Source organism: Convolutriloba macropyga, chromosome 1 (genome assembly GCF_964194025.1).
Source record: "Convolutriloba macropyga chromosome 1, txConMacr16.3, whole genome shotgun sequence".
NCBI lineage: Eukaryota > Metazoa > Xenacoelomorpha > Acoela > Convolutidae > Convolutriloba > Convolutriloba macropyga.
Genome location: NC_134468.1, coordinates 87,944,828 through 87,968,225, shown reverse-complemented (window position 1 = coordinate 87,968,225; position 23,398 = coordinate 87,944,828). Strand labels below are relative to the sequence as shown.

The following is a 23,398-nucleotide window of genomic DNA, read 5'->3' as shown; positions in this document are numbered from 1 at the left end:
CAGACAATTTTGGCCGATCGATATAATCATCGTAGAGAAATGTGAGTGGTGTCATTAAAAAGCCCATCCAGAGTAGAATATGGAATTAAAAATTGAATCAGTAATTAGAGAATAGTGAAGAACACACAGAAGAAAATCTTTTTAATATCTTTGTGCTGTCACAATTGAATTTCAGTGCGTTTTTGTCCAAAAATAACATATCAATTGGCTTATAGACTCATCAAGTAGATCAACTCAGACATAAAAAATTGTTTTCTTAAAACAAATACAAAACTACGCGAGCTCCGTTTTTATAAACAAAATTTTTCCCACCGAACTCCATATATAACAACAGACAAAAGTTGCAAAAATGAGAGTACAAATAATATTTCAATGAGGAGCGGCTCAATTATTAGCAACAGCATTCGTATGTGGAATAGGCTTCAAACAGGTAAAGAGAAAATAAAGCTCTGAAAAAAGTTGAAGGAATAAATGGGAAATGCTTTACAGTTTAAAAAAATGCGAAAAAACCAATGTGTCTCATAATTTCAATACTTTCATCAGCGCTCTTTTTATTCAGAACGCAATAAACCGAATCCTAATGTTTTTTCCAAACATTTTTTAAAACTGATGCAGTCTTCGATTTATGGTTTGACGGGATGTAACATCAACCAAGTGGTTATTTCTAAGTTTGAGATTTATAAAACCGTTAACCATCATTTTTTCGAGGAATAAAAAATTTGATATCGTCTTCTAAAGATCCGAATCAGTTTTCAAGATCTTCAGGATAGCAATCTTAAAACGCCTGGGTAGCAATAATTTTGGAGGCTGGTAGAATATTTTAATATAATTACTCGTAAGAATTCCGAGCAGTTAAATTCATGTCAACTTCAAACGCATTGAATTTCCTATTTAAACGTATTTAAACAATAACTATGGTAATACAGCAATATATTTTTAATAAGTTAATATGTTCATTTTTTTGAATAAATTAAGTATAACAAGTTCAACGAAAGAAAAAAGATAAAACAATTTACTTAAAACAAAGAAGCAGCAAAAGTTGAATTTACTATGTGGACAGTTGTAACTAACTAGATATGTAACAACTATTTGTAATTTGCATAACATTCATCTCAGTTTGATTATTTGAGTGACGAGATTTGCTTTAAATCCCAAGTAATAATAAAAGGATAATCAACGCTTTTCACAAACTTTATCTGATAGAGGTTGACATTTTACCCACAACAGAAGCAGCCGCGAGAGTACAGTTTGGCGTCTGTTCTATGAAGTTAGTCTTTGATTGATTGATTGAATGATCAAAAGTTAGGCTTTTCAATGATAATGACGAATTTCAATTAAAGAAGAAATACGATTTTAATGAGAAATTGCGCATCAATAAAAGGTTCCAAACATAGGCACGAATTCAGTTTAATACTAATATTTCACATAGGCTTCAGTTAATCCATTTTGAGTGAGTTTGAACTCTGTGCTCGTAGTCTAAAGTAATGGGAGTGCGGATGACTGGAGTTTGAGTATGACATCTTTAGTGGGTTTTGGATAGGTCGCATTGTCTGACTTCAAAACATCAAATGCCCAGCAGATACAATATTCCAAAACTTCATTCCCAACTTTCTCATCTGCTGCTAGGATTGCTTCCCGAAGTTCCTTCCCCGTGATTTCCCTGTAACACACAAAAAATAATAAATCTCTTGCACCTCACTCAAGTTAGTTCGACCCAAGTTGAGGCTCCCACACAGGAATGACCTGACCAGACCGTCGCAGGCCAAACTCACCGTCCAGACCTTCCCCGTGTGAAATCTGATTAGAACTTTGTGCCCTCAACGCTGTATACTCTTGAAGCGCTGTCGAAATCGTACGATCAGACGTTCACAGACACGTTACCTCTGATCAGACCCTTGTATAGATTTAAGTGCGCTCGAACTCATTTCCAGACACTGCAACGTGGGTTGGCAGCACACCATGTACGCTCGACATGGGTATGATTATGGGTCGAGGTCCATGGGACCGCGACCTGGGGACGGACTCGAACCCACCCCCCGCTCTCAACATTACGTCAACCACCTATAAATGGTACTTTTACCCTCTTGATGTAATATACAAACAATTATGTCCATTCGAACCATTCCAATATGGAAATACGCATTTAGATTCTTTACAAACGCTTTTCAAATCAAAACAATTTTCACGCGTTGGATGGTAAACTCACATCAAAATTTTTGAATCCATTTACGATTTCAAATGGTAACACATCAACTTTTCTGCAACTCTTCGCTGTTCTGGGTCGCCATTTTTCAGTAGTTATACAAGAATGATAAATATATTATGGTTAATTGACTTTTTCAAGAAAATATTGCAGTATTCAATGAAATTGACAAATCTCCAAAAATTGAAACCCAACATCTGACAGTAGGCGACACCTATGAAAAGATATATATTTGTTACAATCACATTTCAATGAAATATCTTGTTTTCATATCAGTAAGACTCGTATCAGTATGAGTATGATTACTTTCAACGCTGCCATTAAAAAGAATTTACCACTAACAATTTCTAGTCACACCCTAATGAGGCGACAACTTTGTCCTCGCATTTTAGATACCAGGACAACATAGCAGATATGTGCAACATAGCAACGACATAACTTTTTCTCTAACAATTTTCGTTTAAAAAAATTTTAATATAAATCCCTAACAAAATTCTCCTTCAAAAATACCATTGGGCCTGCAATCAAAGTTGATGGGACTTCAAGTTAGTTTGCTAGTAACACAAGAGACCAAAAATTAAACCCAAAATTAAGCAAAAATTGCTTAATCGTAAAAACTTTTCAGAAATCTCGTAGAATCAACGCAAGAAAACCATTATTTTAAGAATGAAGCCTCTATTTTAAAAAAATATTTTCATTTTGTCAAAACAAATTATGCAAACTGCCATTGATCAACGTAAGCAACAAGTTAAGAGAAATCAGAAAACAAGAAAAAAACAGGAAACGTTAAAAAAAACAATAATATTTTTTAAAACATAAATTCAATAACATGAAAACCATTAGCTTTGGATTGAAACATTTGCACCTGTCATTTGCACCTCTTTAGGAGGCCAGAAACTTGTCATTATCCAGAATATATGACACGACTACAAAAAGAACGACAAATACAGGCAAAAAAACATTTAAATTTTGACAGGAAACGGCGTCGAAAACGTTAGAAACAGAACCTATTCACTCAAAACCCTAGATATGTTCAATTGCGCCTTCTTTCATATCTGGTGTCGTAGTCGGTGTTCTGTCATTAGCTTAAAAAGTGACAAGGTAATAAAGACAAATAAACAAAAAAAGGAACTCAGAAAAAATGAAATGTCTTAGTCTCAAAGCCAAAAAAGCAATCCTGAAAACATAAAGCATTGACGGCTAAAATAAAGTTCACTTAAAAAACGATGCCACCTCTCTGTTGGAATTGAGCTACAATTCGACAAAAAAGAAAAAAAAAACGAAAAATTTTTAAAAAACGATTAATTTTCAAAACCATTAAATTCAAAATCATTAAAACCATTAGTTCCAGATTTAACAATAAAAATAAGTTCATTTATAAAACAAAAGGAAAAATCAGGCCTGCCATTATCCAGAATATATACTACTTCGAAAAGAACGGCAAACATGGGCAAAGATTAAAAATTCAATCAAATTTTGCGAGAAAACAGTGTCGAAGCCGCTAAAACTATAAGCTATTCATCAAAAACCCGAGAAATTTTCAACTACACGTTCTTTCAACGCCCCTGTTCTGACACATGCTCTGTCATTGGTGCACGAAATGTGACAAGACACTAAAGTGAAATGAACAAAAATAAAGAAAGAACGAACAAGGTACAAAAAAAAGATTAAAACTCTGAGTTTTCACAGCCAAAAACCATTTCTGAAAACATAAAACGCAGTGAAGGCTAAACTTCATTTTACTAGCAAACTGATGCAACATACCTGAAAATGAGCCACAAGTTGAAAGAAAAAAGATAAAAAAGTGGCAAAAGCAGAAACTTTCAACCAAGAAAACTAAAAATTTTCAACAGTTAACTTTTAGCCCTGTAGGACGCCAAGGGGACATGTCATTAGGAAGACTAAGTCTTAAGACTACAAATTAACAGCAAGTAAAAAACACAAATTAAAAAACTACAATTTTACACAAACAGTGTTTACGAAGCAATAACAGCTTTGAGCTTCTATCTAAATATATGATATGTATTTATTGCGCCTCATTTGCACATACGTTCGATTATTGGAAAATGAAGTCATTCCACTGTAATAGCATTCCGGTATTTCACTTAAGAGAAACAAAAAAGCACAAAAACTTGAAACAGCTAATTGATCCAAATGTTAGCAAGATGAGAAATACATAATTCGACGAAAAAAGGCCATATAGCAAAAATAATATATGAATTTATTTTTGATAATTGTCACAGTTAAATTGGAAAATACCCCCCCGCAACTGATTCAATTCCGGAACACTCTGATAGCAAACGAAAGCAGACATTTTTGGAGTTTGAGAAAATTGTGTCAGTATTTTTAGATTTGTACATCCGGCTACTTTGAGCAATATATTCTATAGAAAAGCATTTTTGATGGAAAAAATCTGAAAGGTTTGGCTGAAAAATGTAGCCAAACTGATAGCAAAAATTTTGAATCAAAATATTCAGCACCTTTATTCTGTCTTGAAATATAAAATCATAAACACCTTTGGGAAGAATTTTAACATGGTTTTAAGCAAAATTGAATAAAAATAAGGAAAATATGCATAAAAACAACTGAAATCAGTCAATTGTTAAAATAACTTTGAACCTCGATAACTCCGTGGAATAAAACGAATTTCAAAAAATCTTATTTCTATATTCTACGCTGAACGGGCTTTCTAATGATACCACTCACAACGCTCCAAGATAAATATATCGATCGACCAAAATTGACCGAACAAAAAAAACCCATTTGAGTATTTAGTTCCAAAGTGCGTCGAAAAAATTAATTCGATTGCTTGCTCTTTTCCATTCTAGTTCTCTGCTCCCAAGAGAATGCTTTGGTCATTATTTAATAATTTTGCTGTGATGATGTCACCAGTTGAAAATCCAAACTGAAATATTTATATGGACCAACGTTATTTTTCACTCCTCAATAGTTGGATTATCACCAAATATGCGGGAATCGAATTTTACTTTTCACCGAATCCTGTTGCCTTTAAAATTTAAGCCGCTTAAATTTTAAGCCAATTAAGCTTTAAAAAATTCTTGTTTTGTTTTTCACGAATGATTAAGCTGAACGTTCCTTGTGGAAACTGGTTTGCCACACCCCACATTGGAGTAAGAAAGGTAGTTTCGTGAAACTATTTCAAAGGGTACGTCAGGGCAAGATATGATGAGTTCGTGCTCGAACTTATAACCTCAACAAAGACTGTAAGAAGCTATCAATAAAACCCTGTCAATTTCAAGTCAAAAGCCTTCGCATTAAACAACTAGGCACTGAAGCAGTGAACTTGAATTCAAATCTCTTCGTGAGGCAGGTTCTTTCAAGGTCATAGTAATGAAGGAGATAAGTTGGTGTAATAAAATGAGATCACGTGGCATCCACTGAGTAAATGTGACATGATTGACAACAGCAAACAAAGAGATTTATGAAAATCTCCTCAAGGTAGCAAACTAACTGAAGAAAATCTGATGATATGATCAAAAATCTATGTCAATTGCTACGTACTAATTTCTCATAATAACAATTTGGAACATAATGCTCACACCGAGAAAAAAGCTGCGATTGCTCCATAGACCATCAGTTCAGCAAGTCATTCAGCTATGCAATTTTTGCACTCAATTTTTGTTCTTAGGTTTTAATGAGGCTTTTCTTTGATAGAAAAAAAGCTTGAAGAAAACATGATAACTAAATTTGGGTGACAAAAAATTGCATGCATGAATGAATGAACCAAAGCTTATTTGAAGTGAGCTTGAAGTCAAAGGTTGCAACAAAAAAGTTGGCGACAAGTAAGAACTACAATAGTCAATATTGACTAAACAAAAACGAGACATAGAATTGACTAGGAAAATGATTGGACAACAATTTAGAACTAAAAAATTTGAAAAAAAGTGAAAACAGACAAAAGTCAAACTATGAATTGATTGGGAAAACCAATTAGAAAAAAATCCAATCCAAAAATTGAAAAAACTGTAAAAATCAAAGTGAAATTACCGCTTGTGATCAAAAAACCACTAGCGAGAAAGCGAATTTTTGTTCAAACACCGTTTTCTCGCTGTACTTAAAAATTAGAGTGAAAAAATTTAACGCCCCAAAACCACTCGCTTTTTCGCTCCACTTAGTGTTTCGGCGCGACAAAAATCTTGACGACGAAATAAAAAAACATAGTACGACAAGTCCTGACGTACAATTCCAAGAATTTACATTGACTAAACAAAAGACTAGACCTAGTAGGGACTATCAGTGAACAGGGAAAACCATTTCTAAAAAAATCAGATCAAAAAAACTTAAAAAAAACAGAAAATCAAAGTTAAAAAGCAGCACGCGAAAAAAAACGATAGCGATAAATTGAAATTTGGTTCAAACAAAAAACTAGGCCTAGAATGAACGATGAATGGATTGGGAATACCGTTCAGAAAAAAATCCAATCCAAAAAATCGAAAAAAAACAGTAAATATAAAAGTGAAACTATCGCATGTGAACAAAAAACCACTAGCAAGAAAGCGAATTTTTGTTCAAACACAGTTTTCACACTCTACTTTAAAATTAGGGTGAAAAAATTCACGCCGCAAAACTACTTGCTTTTTCGCTCCACTTCCTGTTTCGGCGTGACCAAACACATTACTCCAATTTGACATCAAAATAATGAAAATGTGCGAAGTGATCTTAAGGTTCAAATAAAAAAATATGCCTAAATTGAACAATCAATGGATTGGGAAAACCATTTAGAAAAAAAATCCGATCCAAAAAATTGAAAAACAAACATTAAAAATCAAAGCGAAATTGCTGCTTGTGAACAAAAAATCACTAGCAAGAAAGCGAACTTTTGTTCAAACACCGTTTTCTCAATCTACTTTAATTTTAGAGCAAAAAAAATTTCACGCCTCAAAACCACTCGCTGTTTCGCTCCACTTCCTGTTTCGGCGTGACCAAAATCACTACTCAAATTTGACTTCAAAAATCATGAAAATGTGTGAACAAATCTTAAAAAAAGACAGCGCCCCAATACAATTCAAATTCTTGAAAATGTGTGAACAGATCTTAAAAAAAGACAGCGCCCCAATACAATGCAAAAAGGAGAGCGCTAAATAATAGCCGTTTGAGAGCCTGACGGCCGCTATTAATAACTCAAAAGGATCAAAAACTCAAGCGAGAAAAGGTCACTCAAGAAGTGCAGTCGAAAAAATTTACCAGAAGAAACGGTCTCTTAATAGAACTTCGTGCTCTCCTGGCGTTATGTCCCTGTTTTGAAAGTATTACCACTAAAAATATGTAAACACATCTTAACAAAAAAACAGAACAACCATACAATTCAAACTTTTGCTTAAAAAAAAGGAGTCTGATCAGCATTTGTGCAAAAAGTTCCCTACTCAGGCCAAACAATGTATGTCAAATAAAAGTGTATAAAATCTGAAATCTTAAACTTTATTGTTCCGAAATCCCCCCCCCCGCCCCTTAGTGGGGAGGGAGGAGCTATATACTCAATTGGGTTTTTTTTTGTTCAGACAATTTTGGCCGATTGATATATTCATCGTAGAGTTGTGAGTGGTATCATTAAGAAGCACGGACACCCTAGAATATGGAATTAAATTTTTTTTGAATTTCATCTTTTACAGAGAGTTATCGAGGTTTGAAGTTTTGTGAATATTTAAAAGTTTTTATTCACATTTTCAGTAATTTTTGCAATAATTTGGCACAATTTCGCTAATATAATTTAAAATATTAGGTAGCGTGGTATTGTTACCCTTAGAGGTAGAAGAGCGTTTCTGAATTATTCAATTGAAGTTTTTTTCGGCCAAAATTTTAAATAAAATTTTCAAAATTCGAACTTTTTTCATCAAAAATGGCTCAAAATGTGCTTTTTGGTCTTCCTTGTTAAAGTTTGCCAGACGTAGTGACATAGAAATCTTGATACAGACTCTTTAATCTCCAGCAGAACACTAGTTAAAATTATGCGCCCTATCAAAGTCTTCTGGAAATAAAATTTTGCCGTTTTTGCAGATTTAACTCGATAATTATACAAAATGCATCGTTATTTTTCTTAATATTTGAAGAACTTCAATCAAAAATTGGTCTAATTCGCAAACATTTGGAATACTTGGGCGGTATGTTGGGCACGCGGCGAAATCAGGGATAGGTTTGATATCATCATGGATTCTTACAATCGGAAATTTTTCAATTTTTATTTTGGTGTTGCCTTTTTTCAAAATATTTTGCTTTTGTTTTTTCAATGTTATTTACTCACAAAAATGTTTCATTCACGGCTACATTAATGACAGCTCCAATTTACGTATAAATGACGACGGATGTAGATATAGTTTGTTTTGAGAGAATCTAAGGGTTTCTATGGCTTTGAGGAAGAATTTGAGTAAACTTTAACTGAATTCATGCGTTTTGCATTCAATTGTTATTCTTTTTGCTGTCTGATTATTAAATCTCTCAGAGACCCAACTGGTTTCCTCAAGAGGTATAAGTGTATCTGTTCCATACATTCGGTTAATACCTAATGTCTCTTATGTCAGTGAATGTATTTCTTTAAGGAAATTTCAGTGATTTTTTGAGCTTGTCAATGTTTAAACTTATTTCACTCAACTTTTTGCTTATTCTCAGTAAATACAGGTCGAACATTCTTCCTTTTAGAATAAAAACTAGTTTTGTGGGGGAATGTTTTAACAGAACGTTTTCTGGCTTTTGGTACTACAAGTTTTCATAGAAATTTTTTTTGTGCATAATTGCCCATTTTTGTTGTTTTTGTTTCTTTGGTAAAATGTCAAATTACTCACCAATCTAGATGAAAAAAGCTTCCAAAACCTTTTAACTGAACATATTTATTGCTCTCATAACCTATGGTTTTAAGGGCTGCGAAACCGTTCTCTTGCAGAATTAGGAATTTTTTTATTTTTGCCCTCTATTTGTTGTTAATTTTTGCTGTCGTATGCCAAATATTGGGCAATTAAAGGTCTCTATCGATCTACTAAAGACACACAGCGGCCAATTATAGATACATAAATGAACTTAATAACTGATATCGGTATATAGCTAATGGTTTTATTGACTTTCAAATTAAATTTCTAAAAAAAGAGTGAAAGTATTCTTCAATTTATCTTTTTGTTCTGGTTTGCGTTTCTTTTCATATAATACAATGTTGAATTATTTACGTAATTTAGCCTCATTATTGATAGGTCTCCTTAATGTTTTGGCGAACCAAACAATAAATTTCCTGTTGTTTAAACGATTTGAATGATGTTTGATAATTTCCTTTTTCAGTTTTTGTGGTTCTTTTTGCTGTCATTTTGTAGTAATCGTTTTACAAAAAGATTTTATGATAATCAAAATAGACGTAAATGAGGATTTTCTGTTCTCGCGATTATTATTTTATCAATTTAATTGCTTCAACATTGTGGTTTCGTAAAGTTGTTTGTGAAAATTTTTAGTTCAGCTTTCATTAAATATTCGTGATTTTTGCATATTCGCACATTTTTGTAGGTTTTTTTCTTTTCACAGTATTACAGTAATGGGTGGTCTTTTGGTTATTTGAAAAAAGCAATCAATGATTTTTAATGTCTTTAGTGATCAGCTTCATGTTTAATTGGCTGGGACATCATTTGCGTGCAAAACTTTTTGTGCAAATTTTTCCTTTTTGCCTGTATTTGCCGTTCTTTTTGTCGTATGACACATCCTGGATAATGCAAGGTCTCAATCACTCTCAATGGAGTTACAAAAGATTCGCTCAACGATTTCATTTGATGCATAATGTTTCTAATCAGTTTGAAATTAATTCTTTCAAAAAAGCTTTGCCCTCTTGCTCATTTCTTGTCGACTTGTTACCAAGTTGCATTGAGGAAAAGTCCTATATTTTTTTATATAATAAAGTACAGGTAAATCTTCTTAGTATAAGTTTGATATGATGCCATTTTGATTTGGTTAATAATGGTTTCCAAAAAATGGACAATGAGATTGGGTCGAAATTCATAATTGTAATTATTTGATTTTAAGCGCCGTCTTTTTTGGTAGTCACAGGTTTCATCGGCCCTCTAAGGTAGATTGTTTTATTCATTTAGTAGTTTGTTGAAAGATTTGTTGATATTTTAATTTTTGTATCTCTTCCTCATTCGGTAGACAATTAATTGAAAAATGTAGATGAGCGGAGTCGGAACTTTATGTGCGAACGCATTTTTTTTTTGCAAAAGATAGAAAAATATTGTGGAACGTTTTGAATTCTAAAAAATTTGCTCCTTTCAAAGAAAACCAGCGAAAATTCTTTGTCTTTTAGTCTTCACGTTTGATTGTTAATGCCTTGTGTCTGAATTTAAAGACAATTACATTCAAATTTTAAGACTTAAAATTAGCTATCGTGTTCATAGGGGTTAAAAGAAGTTTCTTATGGACTATTATGATCAACACACTTATCCGCACTGACCCAGTGATGTCTTCAAGCCCCCTATTTCACACGCTTAAAGTCCAGTTCGTTAAGGCTTGACCAGAAGACTCAAATAGGAAAAGAAAGATAAGAATAGAAATGTATGGATGAAACGCTTAAAACAATGTATAACAAACAAGGAGGCTCGGTAATGTGCGCTCGCACATTAAGTTCCGACCCCGCTCATCTACATTTTTCACTTAATTGTCTACCAAATGAGGAAGAGATAAAAAAAATTAACATATCAACATATCGTTCAACAAACTACTAAAAGAATAAAACAATCTACTCTAGAGGGCCTATGAGACCTGTGGCTACCATAATATGACTACCAGAAAGGACGGCAATAAAAATCAAATTGTAACAAATATTAATTACGACCAAAACTCCTTGTCCATTTTTTGAAAACCACTAATAACCAAATCAAAATGGCATCGGATAAAAATTATACTAAGAAGATTAACCGGTAGTTTTTGGAACAAAATATGGGACTTTTCCTCAATGCGACTTGGCAACAGTGGCAAAAGTTTATTAAAACATTGCTTTTTTTTAAAAAAAAAGAATTAAATTCGAACTGATTAGAAACATTACGCATTACGAGGCCTTTCATTATCCAGGATATGTCATACGACTACAAAAAGAACGACAAATACAGGCAAAAACGAAAAATTTGCACGAAAAATTATTCTCGAAAACGATGTTGATCACTATGCTGATCACTAAAAGCAATAAAAATATTCGCTTGCACTTTTTGCAGGTGACAACATTTGTAAGTCAAATGATGCCCATTATTGTGATACTGTGAAAAGAAAACAAAAACCTATAAAAAAGGGGGCAAATTTGCAAAAATCACGAAAATTGGTTTTATGAAAACTGGTTGTCCCAAGAAGAAAGACAATTTGAGGAAAATAAAACCGTTTTGGAGAGCAAAATATATTTCAAAAGATAAATGATGTGATTTGTATATAGAGATGCTTAGCTACAACATAACAGAAACAAAATTGGCAGATCTCAAAAATATATCTCTTTTTTTAAAACAAATATTTTCAAAATTCATAGCCAACAAAAGCTTTCGACTAAAAGAGTTGACAGTTTGTCTTGCAACTACTTGGAAAACTAATTGCGACTGTTTTTAATGAGACTAAATTATAAGACTATAAAAATATTAAATACAATCTGAACTAATAAGTTTAACAGACAACTTTACGAAACCACAGTTGTGAAGCCATTAAATTTAACTACCATTAACCATAAGATATTAACCACGAGAATTTAACATCTTCATTTGCGTCTCCTTTCATCACCATAACATCTTTTTGTAAAAAGACCATCACGAAATGACAACAAAAAGAACCACAAAAACTGAAAAGCATCTAAACTTCACAAAATTCTACTGAAACAAATTGTCTAAGCCCTGAAGACATCATTTAAAAAGTTTAAACAACAGAAAGATTATTTTGTTTGATTCAACAAAACATTCAAAAGAGCTCTAAATAATGCGGCTAATTCAAGAACAGGATACAACATTGTAAAATACGAAAAAGAACGCAAACCAGAACAAAAAGGGATAAGTTGAAGAGTGCTATTACTCTTTTTTTAAAGAAATTTTGAACGAAAGACAAAACAACCATTAGTTATTTACCAATATCCGTTATTTTTGTTCACTTGTTTATCTAGAGTTGGCCACTGAGACCTTTGATTACACAATATTTGGCATATGACAACAAAAATTAACAACAAATAAAGGGCAAAAATGAAAAAAACTTTCTGAAAGAGAACGGTGTCGCAGCCCTTCAGACCATATGTTATGAAAACAAAAACAATGTTCAGTTTGAAATGTTGTCAAGTTTTTTCAGTTGGATTGTTAAATAATGTGACATTTTACAAAAGAAACAAAAACAACAGCAAAATTGGGCAATTATGAACAAAAATCAGAAAATTTAGTATGAAAACTCGTAGTAACAAAAGCAAGAAGACCTACTGTTAAAACAATCTGACACAAAATTAGTTTTTATCCTATAAGGAGGAAAGATTGACCTGCACTTACTGAGATTAAGCAAAATGTTGACTAAAGTAATATAAAAAAATGACAAAATCAAAAAATCACAGAAATTTCATTAAAACAAATACATTCAATAATATAATAGACATTAGGTAACAACAGAATGAATAGAACAGGTTCAATTGCACCTCTTGAAGAAAAGATTTAGATCTTCGAGTGGTTAAACTTAAAAATCAGACTGCCAAAAGAATAACAATTGAAGGCAAAAGACAAGAATTCAGTTAAATTTTACTAAAACTCTTCCTCAAAGCCATAAAAACCCTTTAGTTCTCTGAAAACAAACTGTATCAACATTTGGCCTCAAATTTAAATAAATTGGAGCTGTCATTGACGGAGCCGTTAATAAAAAATATTGTCAGTAATTAACATTAAAAAACAAAAGCAAAATATTTTGAAAAGGCAGCATCAAAATAAAAACCAAAAAGTCTCTGATTCTAAGAGTCCACGATATTATCAAACCTCTCCCTGATTTTTTCGCACGCCCATCAAGCCAACCAATTGTTAAAGTTATTTACGAATTAGATCCATCGTTGAATGGAATTCTTCAAATATTGAAAAAAAAAGAAGCATTTTGTATAATTATAGAGTTAAATCTGTAAAAAACGGCGAAGTTTTAGTTCCGGAAGACTTTCATACGGCGCCTAATTGCAACTAGTGCTCTTTTTGAGATTAGGGAGTCTCTGATAAGGTTTCTAGGTCACTAAGTTTGGCAAACTTCAACAAAGTGGACCAAAAAACATATTTTGTGCCATTTTTGATGAAAAAAGTTCGAATTTTGAAAATTTTATCAAAAAATTTAGCCGAAAAAAAAATTTCGATCAAACAATTTAGCAACGCTCTTCTATCTCTAACAGTAACAACAACACTTTGCCGTTAACAATTTTAACTTATTTTGAATTATATTAGCGAAAATGTGCCAAATTTTAGCACACAAAAACAATCGAATGTTCACAAAACTTTAAACCTCGATAACTCCCTGTAAAACACGAAAATCAAAAAAACTTTTTAATTCCATATTCTACGCTGGACGGGCTTTTTAATGATACCACTCACAATTTTCTACGATGAATATATCGGTCTGCCAAAATTGACTGAAAAAAAAACCCAGTTGAGTATATAGTTCCTCCCTCCCCACTAAAGTGGGGGTCGGAACAAAATCTACATAAACAAACTTTGTCTAGTAGGGACTACAACGCGAGGGATGTAGTCAACGTTTTTAAAAGCGATGTTCACTTCCATTTACAACAGGTGAGCACACTTTATTTTCCTAAAAAAAATCAGAATTAGAAACGTCTCCCGATCCAGTCCCTGTCAACTGTCTATTACTTAGCAGTGTCGTAAAAGTACGTTGTCAAGATGTATTTTAGATCCTTAATTTAACAATATTTATTGGAAATCAGAGAAAAAAACAAGACGTCTGTTTGCCATTATTACAGTTGTTTACCTTCACCTTTCCAAAGGTTTTTCCAAAGTCCACTTTATACGTTGAAAGATTTTCCAGATATTGTTTGGACCGAACAATTTGTGTCACAATATTTTTAAGTAAAATCGCCTAGCGCAATTATACACCTGATATTTTCAATCTGCAATCTAAATCTTTACAAACAAAAAACTGCTTTCCAATTCAACTGACAGTCTATTAGTTTCAGATCATGACCTGTACGAAGATCAAAGCAGGATTTCCATTCGCGGATATAGAATTTTCATGGATAAATTGTTGATGTGAAAAGAGTAATTAACATTTTACACAAGTTTTTCTTTACAAAAATATAACCGAGTTTGTTATCTGCATATCAAGAACAGATGATGAGTATTTAATGATAACGAAATCAAAAGTATGATTACAACAAATGATGATGATCAAATTGTGGTGCGTTTGATTCGTCTGTGATGGTTGGAATGAAAAACGAGTGATAATTGTGGTCAAACTACTCCAAATATTACTCGCGAGGGATTACAAGAACAATCGTGTGTTCAATCATCATACAAGAAAAAAATGTTATCATTTCACACGAGGGATCTTTTCCGTGTGCCCCCCCCAGCTTAGTTGGTGCACATTATTTGCACCCCCCAGACGCATGTACTATATTTTTACATAATGAATTACTATGTAATGGCACGTCCTCCGTAACTGGGGGAGCGTAACGTATCGGGGAACACAAATGGAAAAGATACCACACGAGAAAGTTCTAGAATGTTTTCTCTGCAGATGAGTTGAGAGTTGATGGAATCTTACCAAACGGCTCCCGATTCCATTTCGCCTTCGTCGTCACTGTTCAATAAAAGTAACTTCAATCGAAGTAACTATTCAATAACTAATTACATCAATCAAGGCCGAACCATCGTCTACCATCTGAATTTAAGTCAATTAATTAACCAATCAATCAAAAATCACAAGTTGAAAAAAACTGTCACGGCCATCTTGCAAAATGACAATATTATCGGGGACAGTGAAAACCTAGACGAATTTCAACGGTTATCTTGTAAGATCTTGCAAGATTCTGGCAAAAAACGTTTATCTTGCAAGATGCAATGATCCCTTTTTATCTCTGGAGGCTAGAGAATAGGTCGAATCCTATTCTCTACTCTTCAAAGAAGCTAAAGAGGCCGATGCAGCAGCTAAGGCACGCTTCCGGCGCTTCTCGCCGGACAATTATCTTGCAAGAGTCTTAGAAGATATTGTTTTTGTAGCCGTCGCAAAGAGCTGCAATTTGCAGGTAATTTTGGCGGGATACAGGCACTTATTGCCGTTTTTGACTGGTACTCTAGTTGCATTTGTTGAATAGGAAAAGAAAGATAAGAATAGAAATGTATGGATGAAACGCTTAAAACAATGTATAACAAACAAGGAGGCTCGGTAATGTGCGCTCGCACATTAAGTTCCGACCCCGCTCATCTACATTTTTCACTTAATTGTCTACCAAATGAGGAAGAGATAAAAAAAATTAACATATCAACATATCGTTCAACAAACTACTAAAAGAATAAAACAATCTACTCTAGAGGGCCTATGAGACCTGTGGCTACCATAATATGACTACCAGAAAGGACGGCAATAAAAATCAAATTGTTACAAATATTAATTACGACCAAAACTCCTTGTCCATTTTTTGAAAACCACTAATAACCAAATCAAAATGGCATCGGATAAAAATTATACTAAGAAGATTAACCGGTAGTTTTTGGAACAAAATATGGGACTTTTCCTCAATGCGACTTGGCAACAGTGGCAAAAGTTTATTAAAACATTGCTTTTTTAAAAAAAAAAAAGAATTAAATTCGAACTGATTAGAAACATTACGCATTACGAGGCCTTTCATTATCCAGGATATGTCATACGACTACAAAAAGAACGACAAATACAGGCAAAAACGAAAAATTTGCACGAAAAATTATTCTCGAAAACGATGTTGATCACTATGCTGATCACTAAAAGCAATAAAAATATTCGCTTGCACTTTTTGCAGGTGACAACATTTGTAAGTCAAATGATGCCCATTATTGTGATACTGTGAAAAGAAAACAAAAACCTATAAAAAAGGGGGCAAATTTGCAAAAATCACGAAAATTGGTTTTATGAAAACTGGTTGTCCCAAGAAGAAAGACAATTTGAGGAAAATAAAACCGTTTTGGAGAGCAAAATATATTTCAAAAGATAAATGATGTGATTTGTATATAGAGATGCTTAGCTACAACATAACAGAAACAAAATTGGCAGATCTCAAAAATATATCTCTTTTTTTAAAACAAATATTTTCAAAATTCATAGCCAACAAAAGCTTTCGACTAAAAGAGTTGACAGTTTGTCTTGCAACTACTTGGAAAACTAATTGCGACTGTTTTTAATGAGACTAAATTATAAGACTATAAAAATATTAAATACAATCTGAACTAATAAGTTTAACAGACAACTTTACGAAACCACAGTTGTGAAGCCATTAAATTTAACTACCATTAACCATAAGATATTAACCACGAGAATTTAACATCTTCATTTGCGTCTCCTTTCATCACCATAACATCTTTTTGTAAAAAGACCATCACGAAATGACAACAAAAAGAACCACAAAAACTGAAAAGCATCTAAACTTCACAAAATTCTACTGAAACAGATTGTCTAAGCCCTGAAGACATCATTTAAAAAGTTTAAACAACAGAAAGATTATTTTGTTTGATTCAACAAAACATTCAAAAGAGCTCTAAATAATGCGGCTAATTCAAGAACAGGATACAACATTGTAAAATACGAAAAAGAACGCAAACCAGAACAAAAAGGGATAAGTTGAAGAGTGCTATTACTCTTTTTTTAAAGAAATTTTGAACGAAAGACAAAACAACCATTAGTTATTTACCAATATCCGTTATTTTTGTTCACTTGTTTATCTAGAGTTGGCCACTGAGACCTTTGATTACACAATATTTGGCATATGACAACAAAAATTAACAACAAATAAAGGGCAAAAATGAAAAAAACTTTCTGAAAGAGAACGGTGTCGCAGCCCTTCAGACCATATGTTATGAAAACAAAAACAATGTTCAGTTTGAAATGTTGTCAAGTTTTTTCAGTTGGATTGTTAAATAATGTGACATTTTACAAAAGAAACAAAAACAACAGCAAAATTGGGCAATTATGAACAAAAATCAGAAAATTTAGTATGAAAACTCGTAGTAACAAAAGCAAGAAGACCTACTGTTAAAACAATCTTAGATCTTCGAGTGGTTAAACTTAAAAATCAGACTGCCAAAAGAATAACAATTGAAGGCAAAAGACAAGAATTCAGTTAAATTTTACTAAAACTCTTCCTCAAAGCCATAAAAACCCTTTAGTTCTCTGAAAACAAACTGTATCTACATTTGGCCTCAAATTTAAATAAATTGGAGCTGTCATTGACGGAGCCGTTAATAAAAAATATTGTCAGTAATTAACATTAAAAAACAAAAGCAAAATATTTTGAAAAGGCAGCATCAAAATAAAAACCAAAAAGTCTCTGATTCTAAGAGTCCACGATATTATCAAACCTCTCCCTGATTTTTTCGCACGCCCATCAAGCCAACCAATTGTTAAAGTTATTTACGAATTAGATCCATCGTTGAATGGAATTCTTCAAATATTGAAAAAAAAGAAGCATTTTGTATAATTATAGAGTTAAATCTGTAAAAAACGGCGAAGTTTTAGTTCCGGAAGACTTTCATACGGCGCCTAATTGCAACTAGTGCTCTTTTTGAGATTAGGGAGTCTCTGATAAGGTTTCTAGGTCACTAAGTTTGGCAAACTTCAACAAAGTGGACCAAAAAACATATTTTGTGCCATTTTTGATGAAAAAAGTTCGAATTTTGAAAATTTTATCAAAAAATTTAGCCGAAAAAAAAATTTCGATCAAACAATTTAGCAACGCTCTTCTATCTCTAACAGTAACAACAACACTTTGCCGTTAACAATTTTAACTTATTTTGAATTATATTAGCGAAAATGTGCCAAATTTTAGCACACAAAAACAATCGAATGTTCACAAAACTTTAAACCTCGATAACTCCCTGTAAAACACGAAAATCAAAAAAACTTTTTAATTCCATATTCTACGCTGGACGGGCTTTTTAATGATACCACTCACAATTTTCTACGATGAATATATCGGTCTGCCAAAATTGACTGAAAAAAAAACCCAGTTGAGTATATAGTTCCTCCCTCCCCACTAAAGTGGGGGTCGGAACAAAATCTACATAAACAAACTTTGTCTAGTAGGGACTACAACGCGAGGGATGTAGTCAACGTTTTTAAAAGCGATGTTCACTTCCATTTACAACAGGTGAGCACACTTTATTTTCCTAAAAAAAATCAGAATTAGAAACGTCTCCCGATCCAGTCCCTGTCAACTGTCTATTACTTAGCAGTGTCGTAAAAGTACGTTGTCAAGATGTATTTTAGATCCTTAATTTAACAATATTTATTGGAAATCAGAGAAAAAAACAAGACGTCTGTTTGCCATTATTACAGTTGTTTACCTTCACCTTTCCAAAGGTTTTTCCAAAGTCCACTTTATACGTTGAAAGATTTTCCAGATATTGTTTGGACCGAACAATTTGTGTCACAATATTTTTAAGTAAAATCGCCTAGCGCAATTATACACCTGATATTTTCAATCTGCAATCTAAATCTTTACAAACAAAAAACTGCTTTCCAATTCAACTGACAGTCTATTAGTTTCAGATCATGACCTGTACGAAGATCAAAGCAGGATTTCCATTCGCGGATATAGAATTTTCATGGATAAATTGTTGATGTGAAAAGAGTAATTAACATTTTACACAAGTTTTTCTTTACAAAAATATAACCGAGTTTGTTATCTGCATATCAAGAACAGATGATGAGTATTTAATGATAACGAAATCAAAAGTATGATTACAACAAATGATGATGATCAAATTGTGGTGCGTTTGATTCGTCTGTGATGGTTGGAATGAAAAACGAGTGATAATTGTGGTCAAACTACTCCAAATATTACTCGCGAGGGATTACAAGAACAATCGTGTGTTCAATCATCATACAAGAAAAAAATGTTATCATTTCACACGAGGGATCTTTTCCGTGTGCCCCCCCCAGCTTAGTTGGTGCACATTATTTGCACCCCCCAGACGCATGTACTATATTTTTACATAATGAATTACTATGTAATGGCACGTCCTCCGTAACTGGGGGAGCGTAACGTATCGGGGAACACAAATGGAAAAGATACCACACGAGAAAGTTCTAGAATGTTTTCTCTGCAGATGAGTTGAGAGTTGATGGAATCTTACCAAACGGCTCCCGATTCCATTTCGCCTTCGTCGTCACTGTTCAATAAAAGTAACTTCAATCGAAGTAACTATTCAATAACTAATTACATCAATCAAGGCCGAACCATCGTCTACCATCTGAATTTAAGTCAATTAATTAACCAATCAATCAAAAATCACAAGTTGAAAAAAACTGTCACGGCCATCTTGCAAAATGACAATATTATCGGGGACAGTGAAAACCTAGACGAATTTCAACGGTTATCTTGTAAGATCTTGCAAGATTCTGGCAAAAAACGTTTATCTTGCAAGATGCAATGATCCCTTTTTATCTCTGGAGGCTAGAGAATAGGTCGAATCCTATTCTCTACTCTTCAAAGAAGCTAAAGAGGCCGATGCAGCAGCTAAGGCACGCTTCCGGCGCTTCTCGCCGGACAATTATCTTGCAAGAGTCTTAGAAGATATTGTTTTTGTAGCCGTCGCAAAGAGCTGCAATTTGCAGGTAATTTTGGCGGGATACAGGCACTTATTGCCGTTTTTGACTGGTACTCTAGTTGCATTTGTTCTTACAAGAGTCTTACAAGATGGACGGTTATCTTGCACGACTCTTGCAAATCATACGGTTATCTTGCAAGACTCTTGCAAATCGGACGGTTATCTTGTAAGTCTCTTACAAATCGGACGGTTATCTTGTAAGTCTCTTGCAAATCGGACGGTTATCTTGCACGACTCTTGCAAATCATACGGTTATCTTGCAAGTCTCTTACAAACCATACGGTTATCTTGCAAGTCTCTTACAAATCGGACGGTTATCCTGTAAGTCTCTTGCAAATCATACGGTTATCTTGCACGACTCTTGCAAATCATACGGTTATCTTGCAAGTCTCTTACAAATCGGACGGTTATCTTGTAAGTCTCTTGCGAATCATACGGTTATCTTGCACGACTCTTGCAAATCATACGGTTATCTTGCAAGTCTCTTACAAATCATACGGTTATCCTGTAAGTCTCTTGCAAATCATACGGTTATCTTGCACGACTCTTGCAAATCATACGGTTATCTTGCAAGACTCTTGCAAATCGGACGGTTATCTTGTAAGTCTCTTACAAATCGGACGGTTATCTTGTAAGTCTCTTGCAAATCGGACGGTTATCTTGCACGAATCTTGCAAATCATACGGTTATCTTGCAAGTCTATTACAAACCATACGGTTATCTTGCAAGTCTCTTACAAATCGGACGGTTATCTTGTAAGTCTCTTGCAAATCATACGGTTATCTTGCACGACTCTTGCAAATCATACGGTTATCTTGCAAGTCTCTTACAAATCGGACGGTTATCTTGTAAGTCTCTTGCGAATCATACGGTTATCTTGCACGACTCTTGCAAATCATACGGTTATCTTGCAAGTCTCTTACAAATCATACGGTTATCTTGTAAGTCTCTTGCAAATCATACGGTTATCTTGCACGACTCTTGCAAATCATACGGTTATCTTGCAAGACTCTTGCAAATCGGACGGTTATCTTGTAAGTCTCTTACAAATCGGACGGTTATCTTGTAAGTCTCTTGCAAATCGGACGGTTATCTTGCACGACTCTTGCAAATCAAACGGTTATCTTGCAAGTCTCTTACAAACCATACGGTTATCTTGCAAGCCTCTTACAAATCGGACGGTTATCTTGTAAGTCTCTTGCAAATCGGACGGTTATCTTGCACGACTCTTGCAAATCATACGGTTATCTTGTAAGTCTCTTACAAATCGGACGGTTATCTTGTAAGTCTCTTGCAAATCGGACGGTTATCTTGCACGACTCTTGCAAATCAAACGGTTATCTTGCAAGTCTCTTACAAACCATACGGTTATCTTGCAAGTCTCTTACAAATCGGACGGTTATCTTGTAAGTCTCTTGCAAATCATACGGTTATCTTGCACGACTCTTGCAAATCATACGGTTATCTTGCAAGTCTCTTACAAATCGGACGGTTATCTTGTAAGTCTCTTGCAAATCATACGGTTATCTTGCACGACTCTTGCAAATCATACGGTTATCTTGCAAGTCTCTTACAAATCGGACGGTTATCTTGCACGACTCTTGCAAATCATACGGTTATCTTGCAAGTCTCTTACAAATCGGACGGTTATCTTGCACGACTCTTGCAAATCATACGGTTATCTTGCAAGTCTCTTACAAACCATACGGTTATCTTGCAAGTCTCTTACAAATCGGACGGTTATCTTGTAAGTCTCTTGCAAATCATACGGTTATCTTGCACGACTCTTGCAAATCATACGGTTATCTTGCAAGTCTCTTACAAATCGGACGGTTATCTTGCACGACTCTTGCAAATCATACGGTTATCTTGCAAGTCTCTTACAAACCATACGGTTATCTTGCAAGTCTCTTACAAATCGGACGGTTATCTTGTAAGTCTCTTGCAAATCATACGGTTATCTTGCACGACTCTTGCAAATCATACGGTTATCTTGCAAGTCTCTTACAAATCGGACGGTTATCTTGTAAGTCTCTTGCGAATCATACGGTTATCTTGCACGACTCTTGCAAATCATACGGTTATCTTGCAAGTCTCTTACAAATCATACGGTTATCTTGTAAGTCTCTTGCAAATCATACGGTTATCTTGCACGACTCTTGCAAATCATACGGTTATCTTGCAAGACTCTTGCAAATCGGACGGTTATCTTGTAAGTCTCTTACAAATCGGACGGTTATCTTGTAAGTCTCTTGCAAATCGGACGGTTATCTTGCACGACTCTTGCAAATCATACGGTTATCTTGTAAGTCTCTTACAAATCGGACGGTTATCTTGTAAGTCTCTTGCAAATCGGACGGTTATCTTGCACGACTCTTGCAAATCATATGGTTATCTTGCAAGTCTCTTACAAACCATACGGTTATCTTGCAAGTCTCTTACAAATCGGACGGTTATCTTGTAAGTCTCTTGCAAATCATACGGTTATCTTGCACGACTCTTGCAAATCATACGGTTATCTTGCAAGACTCTTGCAAATCGGACGGTTATCTTGTAAGTCTCTTACAAATCGGACGGTTATCTTGTAAGTCTCTTGCAAATCGGACGGTTATCTTGCACGACTCTTGCAAATCATACGGTTATCTTGTAAGTCTCTTACAAATCGGACGGTTATCTTGTAAGTCTCTTGCAAATCGGACGGTTATCTTGCACGACTCTTGCAAATCAAACGGTTATCTTGCAAGTCTCTTACAAACCATACGGTTATCTTGCAAGCCTCTTACAAATCGGACGGTTATCTTGTAAGTCTCTTGCAAATCGGACGGTTATCTTGCACGACTCTTGCAAATCATACGGTTATCTTGTAAGTCTCTTACAAATCGGACGGTTATCTTGTAAGTCTCTTGCAAATCGGACGGTTATCTTGCACGACTCTTGCAAATCAAACGGTTATCTTGCAAGTCTCTTGCAAATCATACGGTTATCTTGCAAGTCTCTTACAAACCATACGGTTATCTTGCAAGTCTCTTACAAATCGGACGGTTATCTTGTAAGTCTCTTGCAAATCATACGGTTATCTTGCACGACTCTTGCAAATCATACGGTTATCTTGCAAGTCTCTTACAAATCGGACGGTTATCTTGTAAGTCTCTTGCGAATCATACGGTTATCTTGCACGACTCTTGCAAATCATACGGTTATCTTGCAAGTCTCTTACAAATCATACGGTTATCTTGTAAGTCTCTTGCAAATCATACGGTTATCTTGCACGACTCTTGCAAATCATACGGTTATCTTGCAAGACTCTTGCAAATCGGACGGTTATCTTGTAAGTCTCTTACAAATCGGACGGTTATCTTGTAAGTCTCTTGCAAATCGGACGGTTATCTTGCACGACTCTTGCAAATCATACGGTTATCTTGTAAGTCTC

The 23,398-nt window shown here is 34.2% G+C and overlaps 1 protein-coding gene across 3 annotated transcripts in view; it reads right to left on the bottom strand.

The window, feature by feature from the left end:
- Positions 1–1,026: 1,026 nt before the first annotated feature.
- Positions 1,027–23,398, bottom strand: part of LOC142344074 (translin-associated factor X-interacting protein 1-like) — a 58,512-nt gene continuing 36,140 nt past the window's right edge. For 2 of the 3 annotated variants that reach the window (XM_075395559.1, XM_075395565.1), the window contains one exon: positions 1,027–1,660. In XM_075395559.1, coding sequence (XP_075251674.1) covers positions 1,477–1,660 — 184 coding nt within the window. In that variant the 3' untranslated portion in view covers positions 1,027–1,476. Of the gene's footprint in view, positions 1,661–19,475; positions 19,531–23,398 lie in introns of those variants that run through there. The other variant, XM_075395570.1, reaches the window with a different exon arrangement.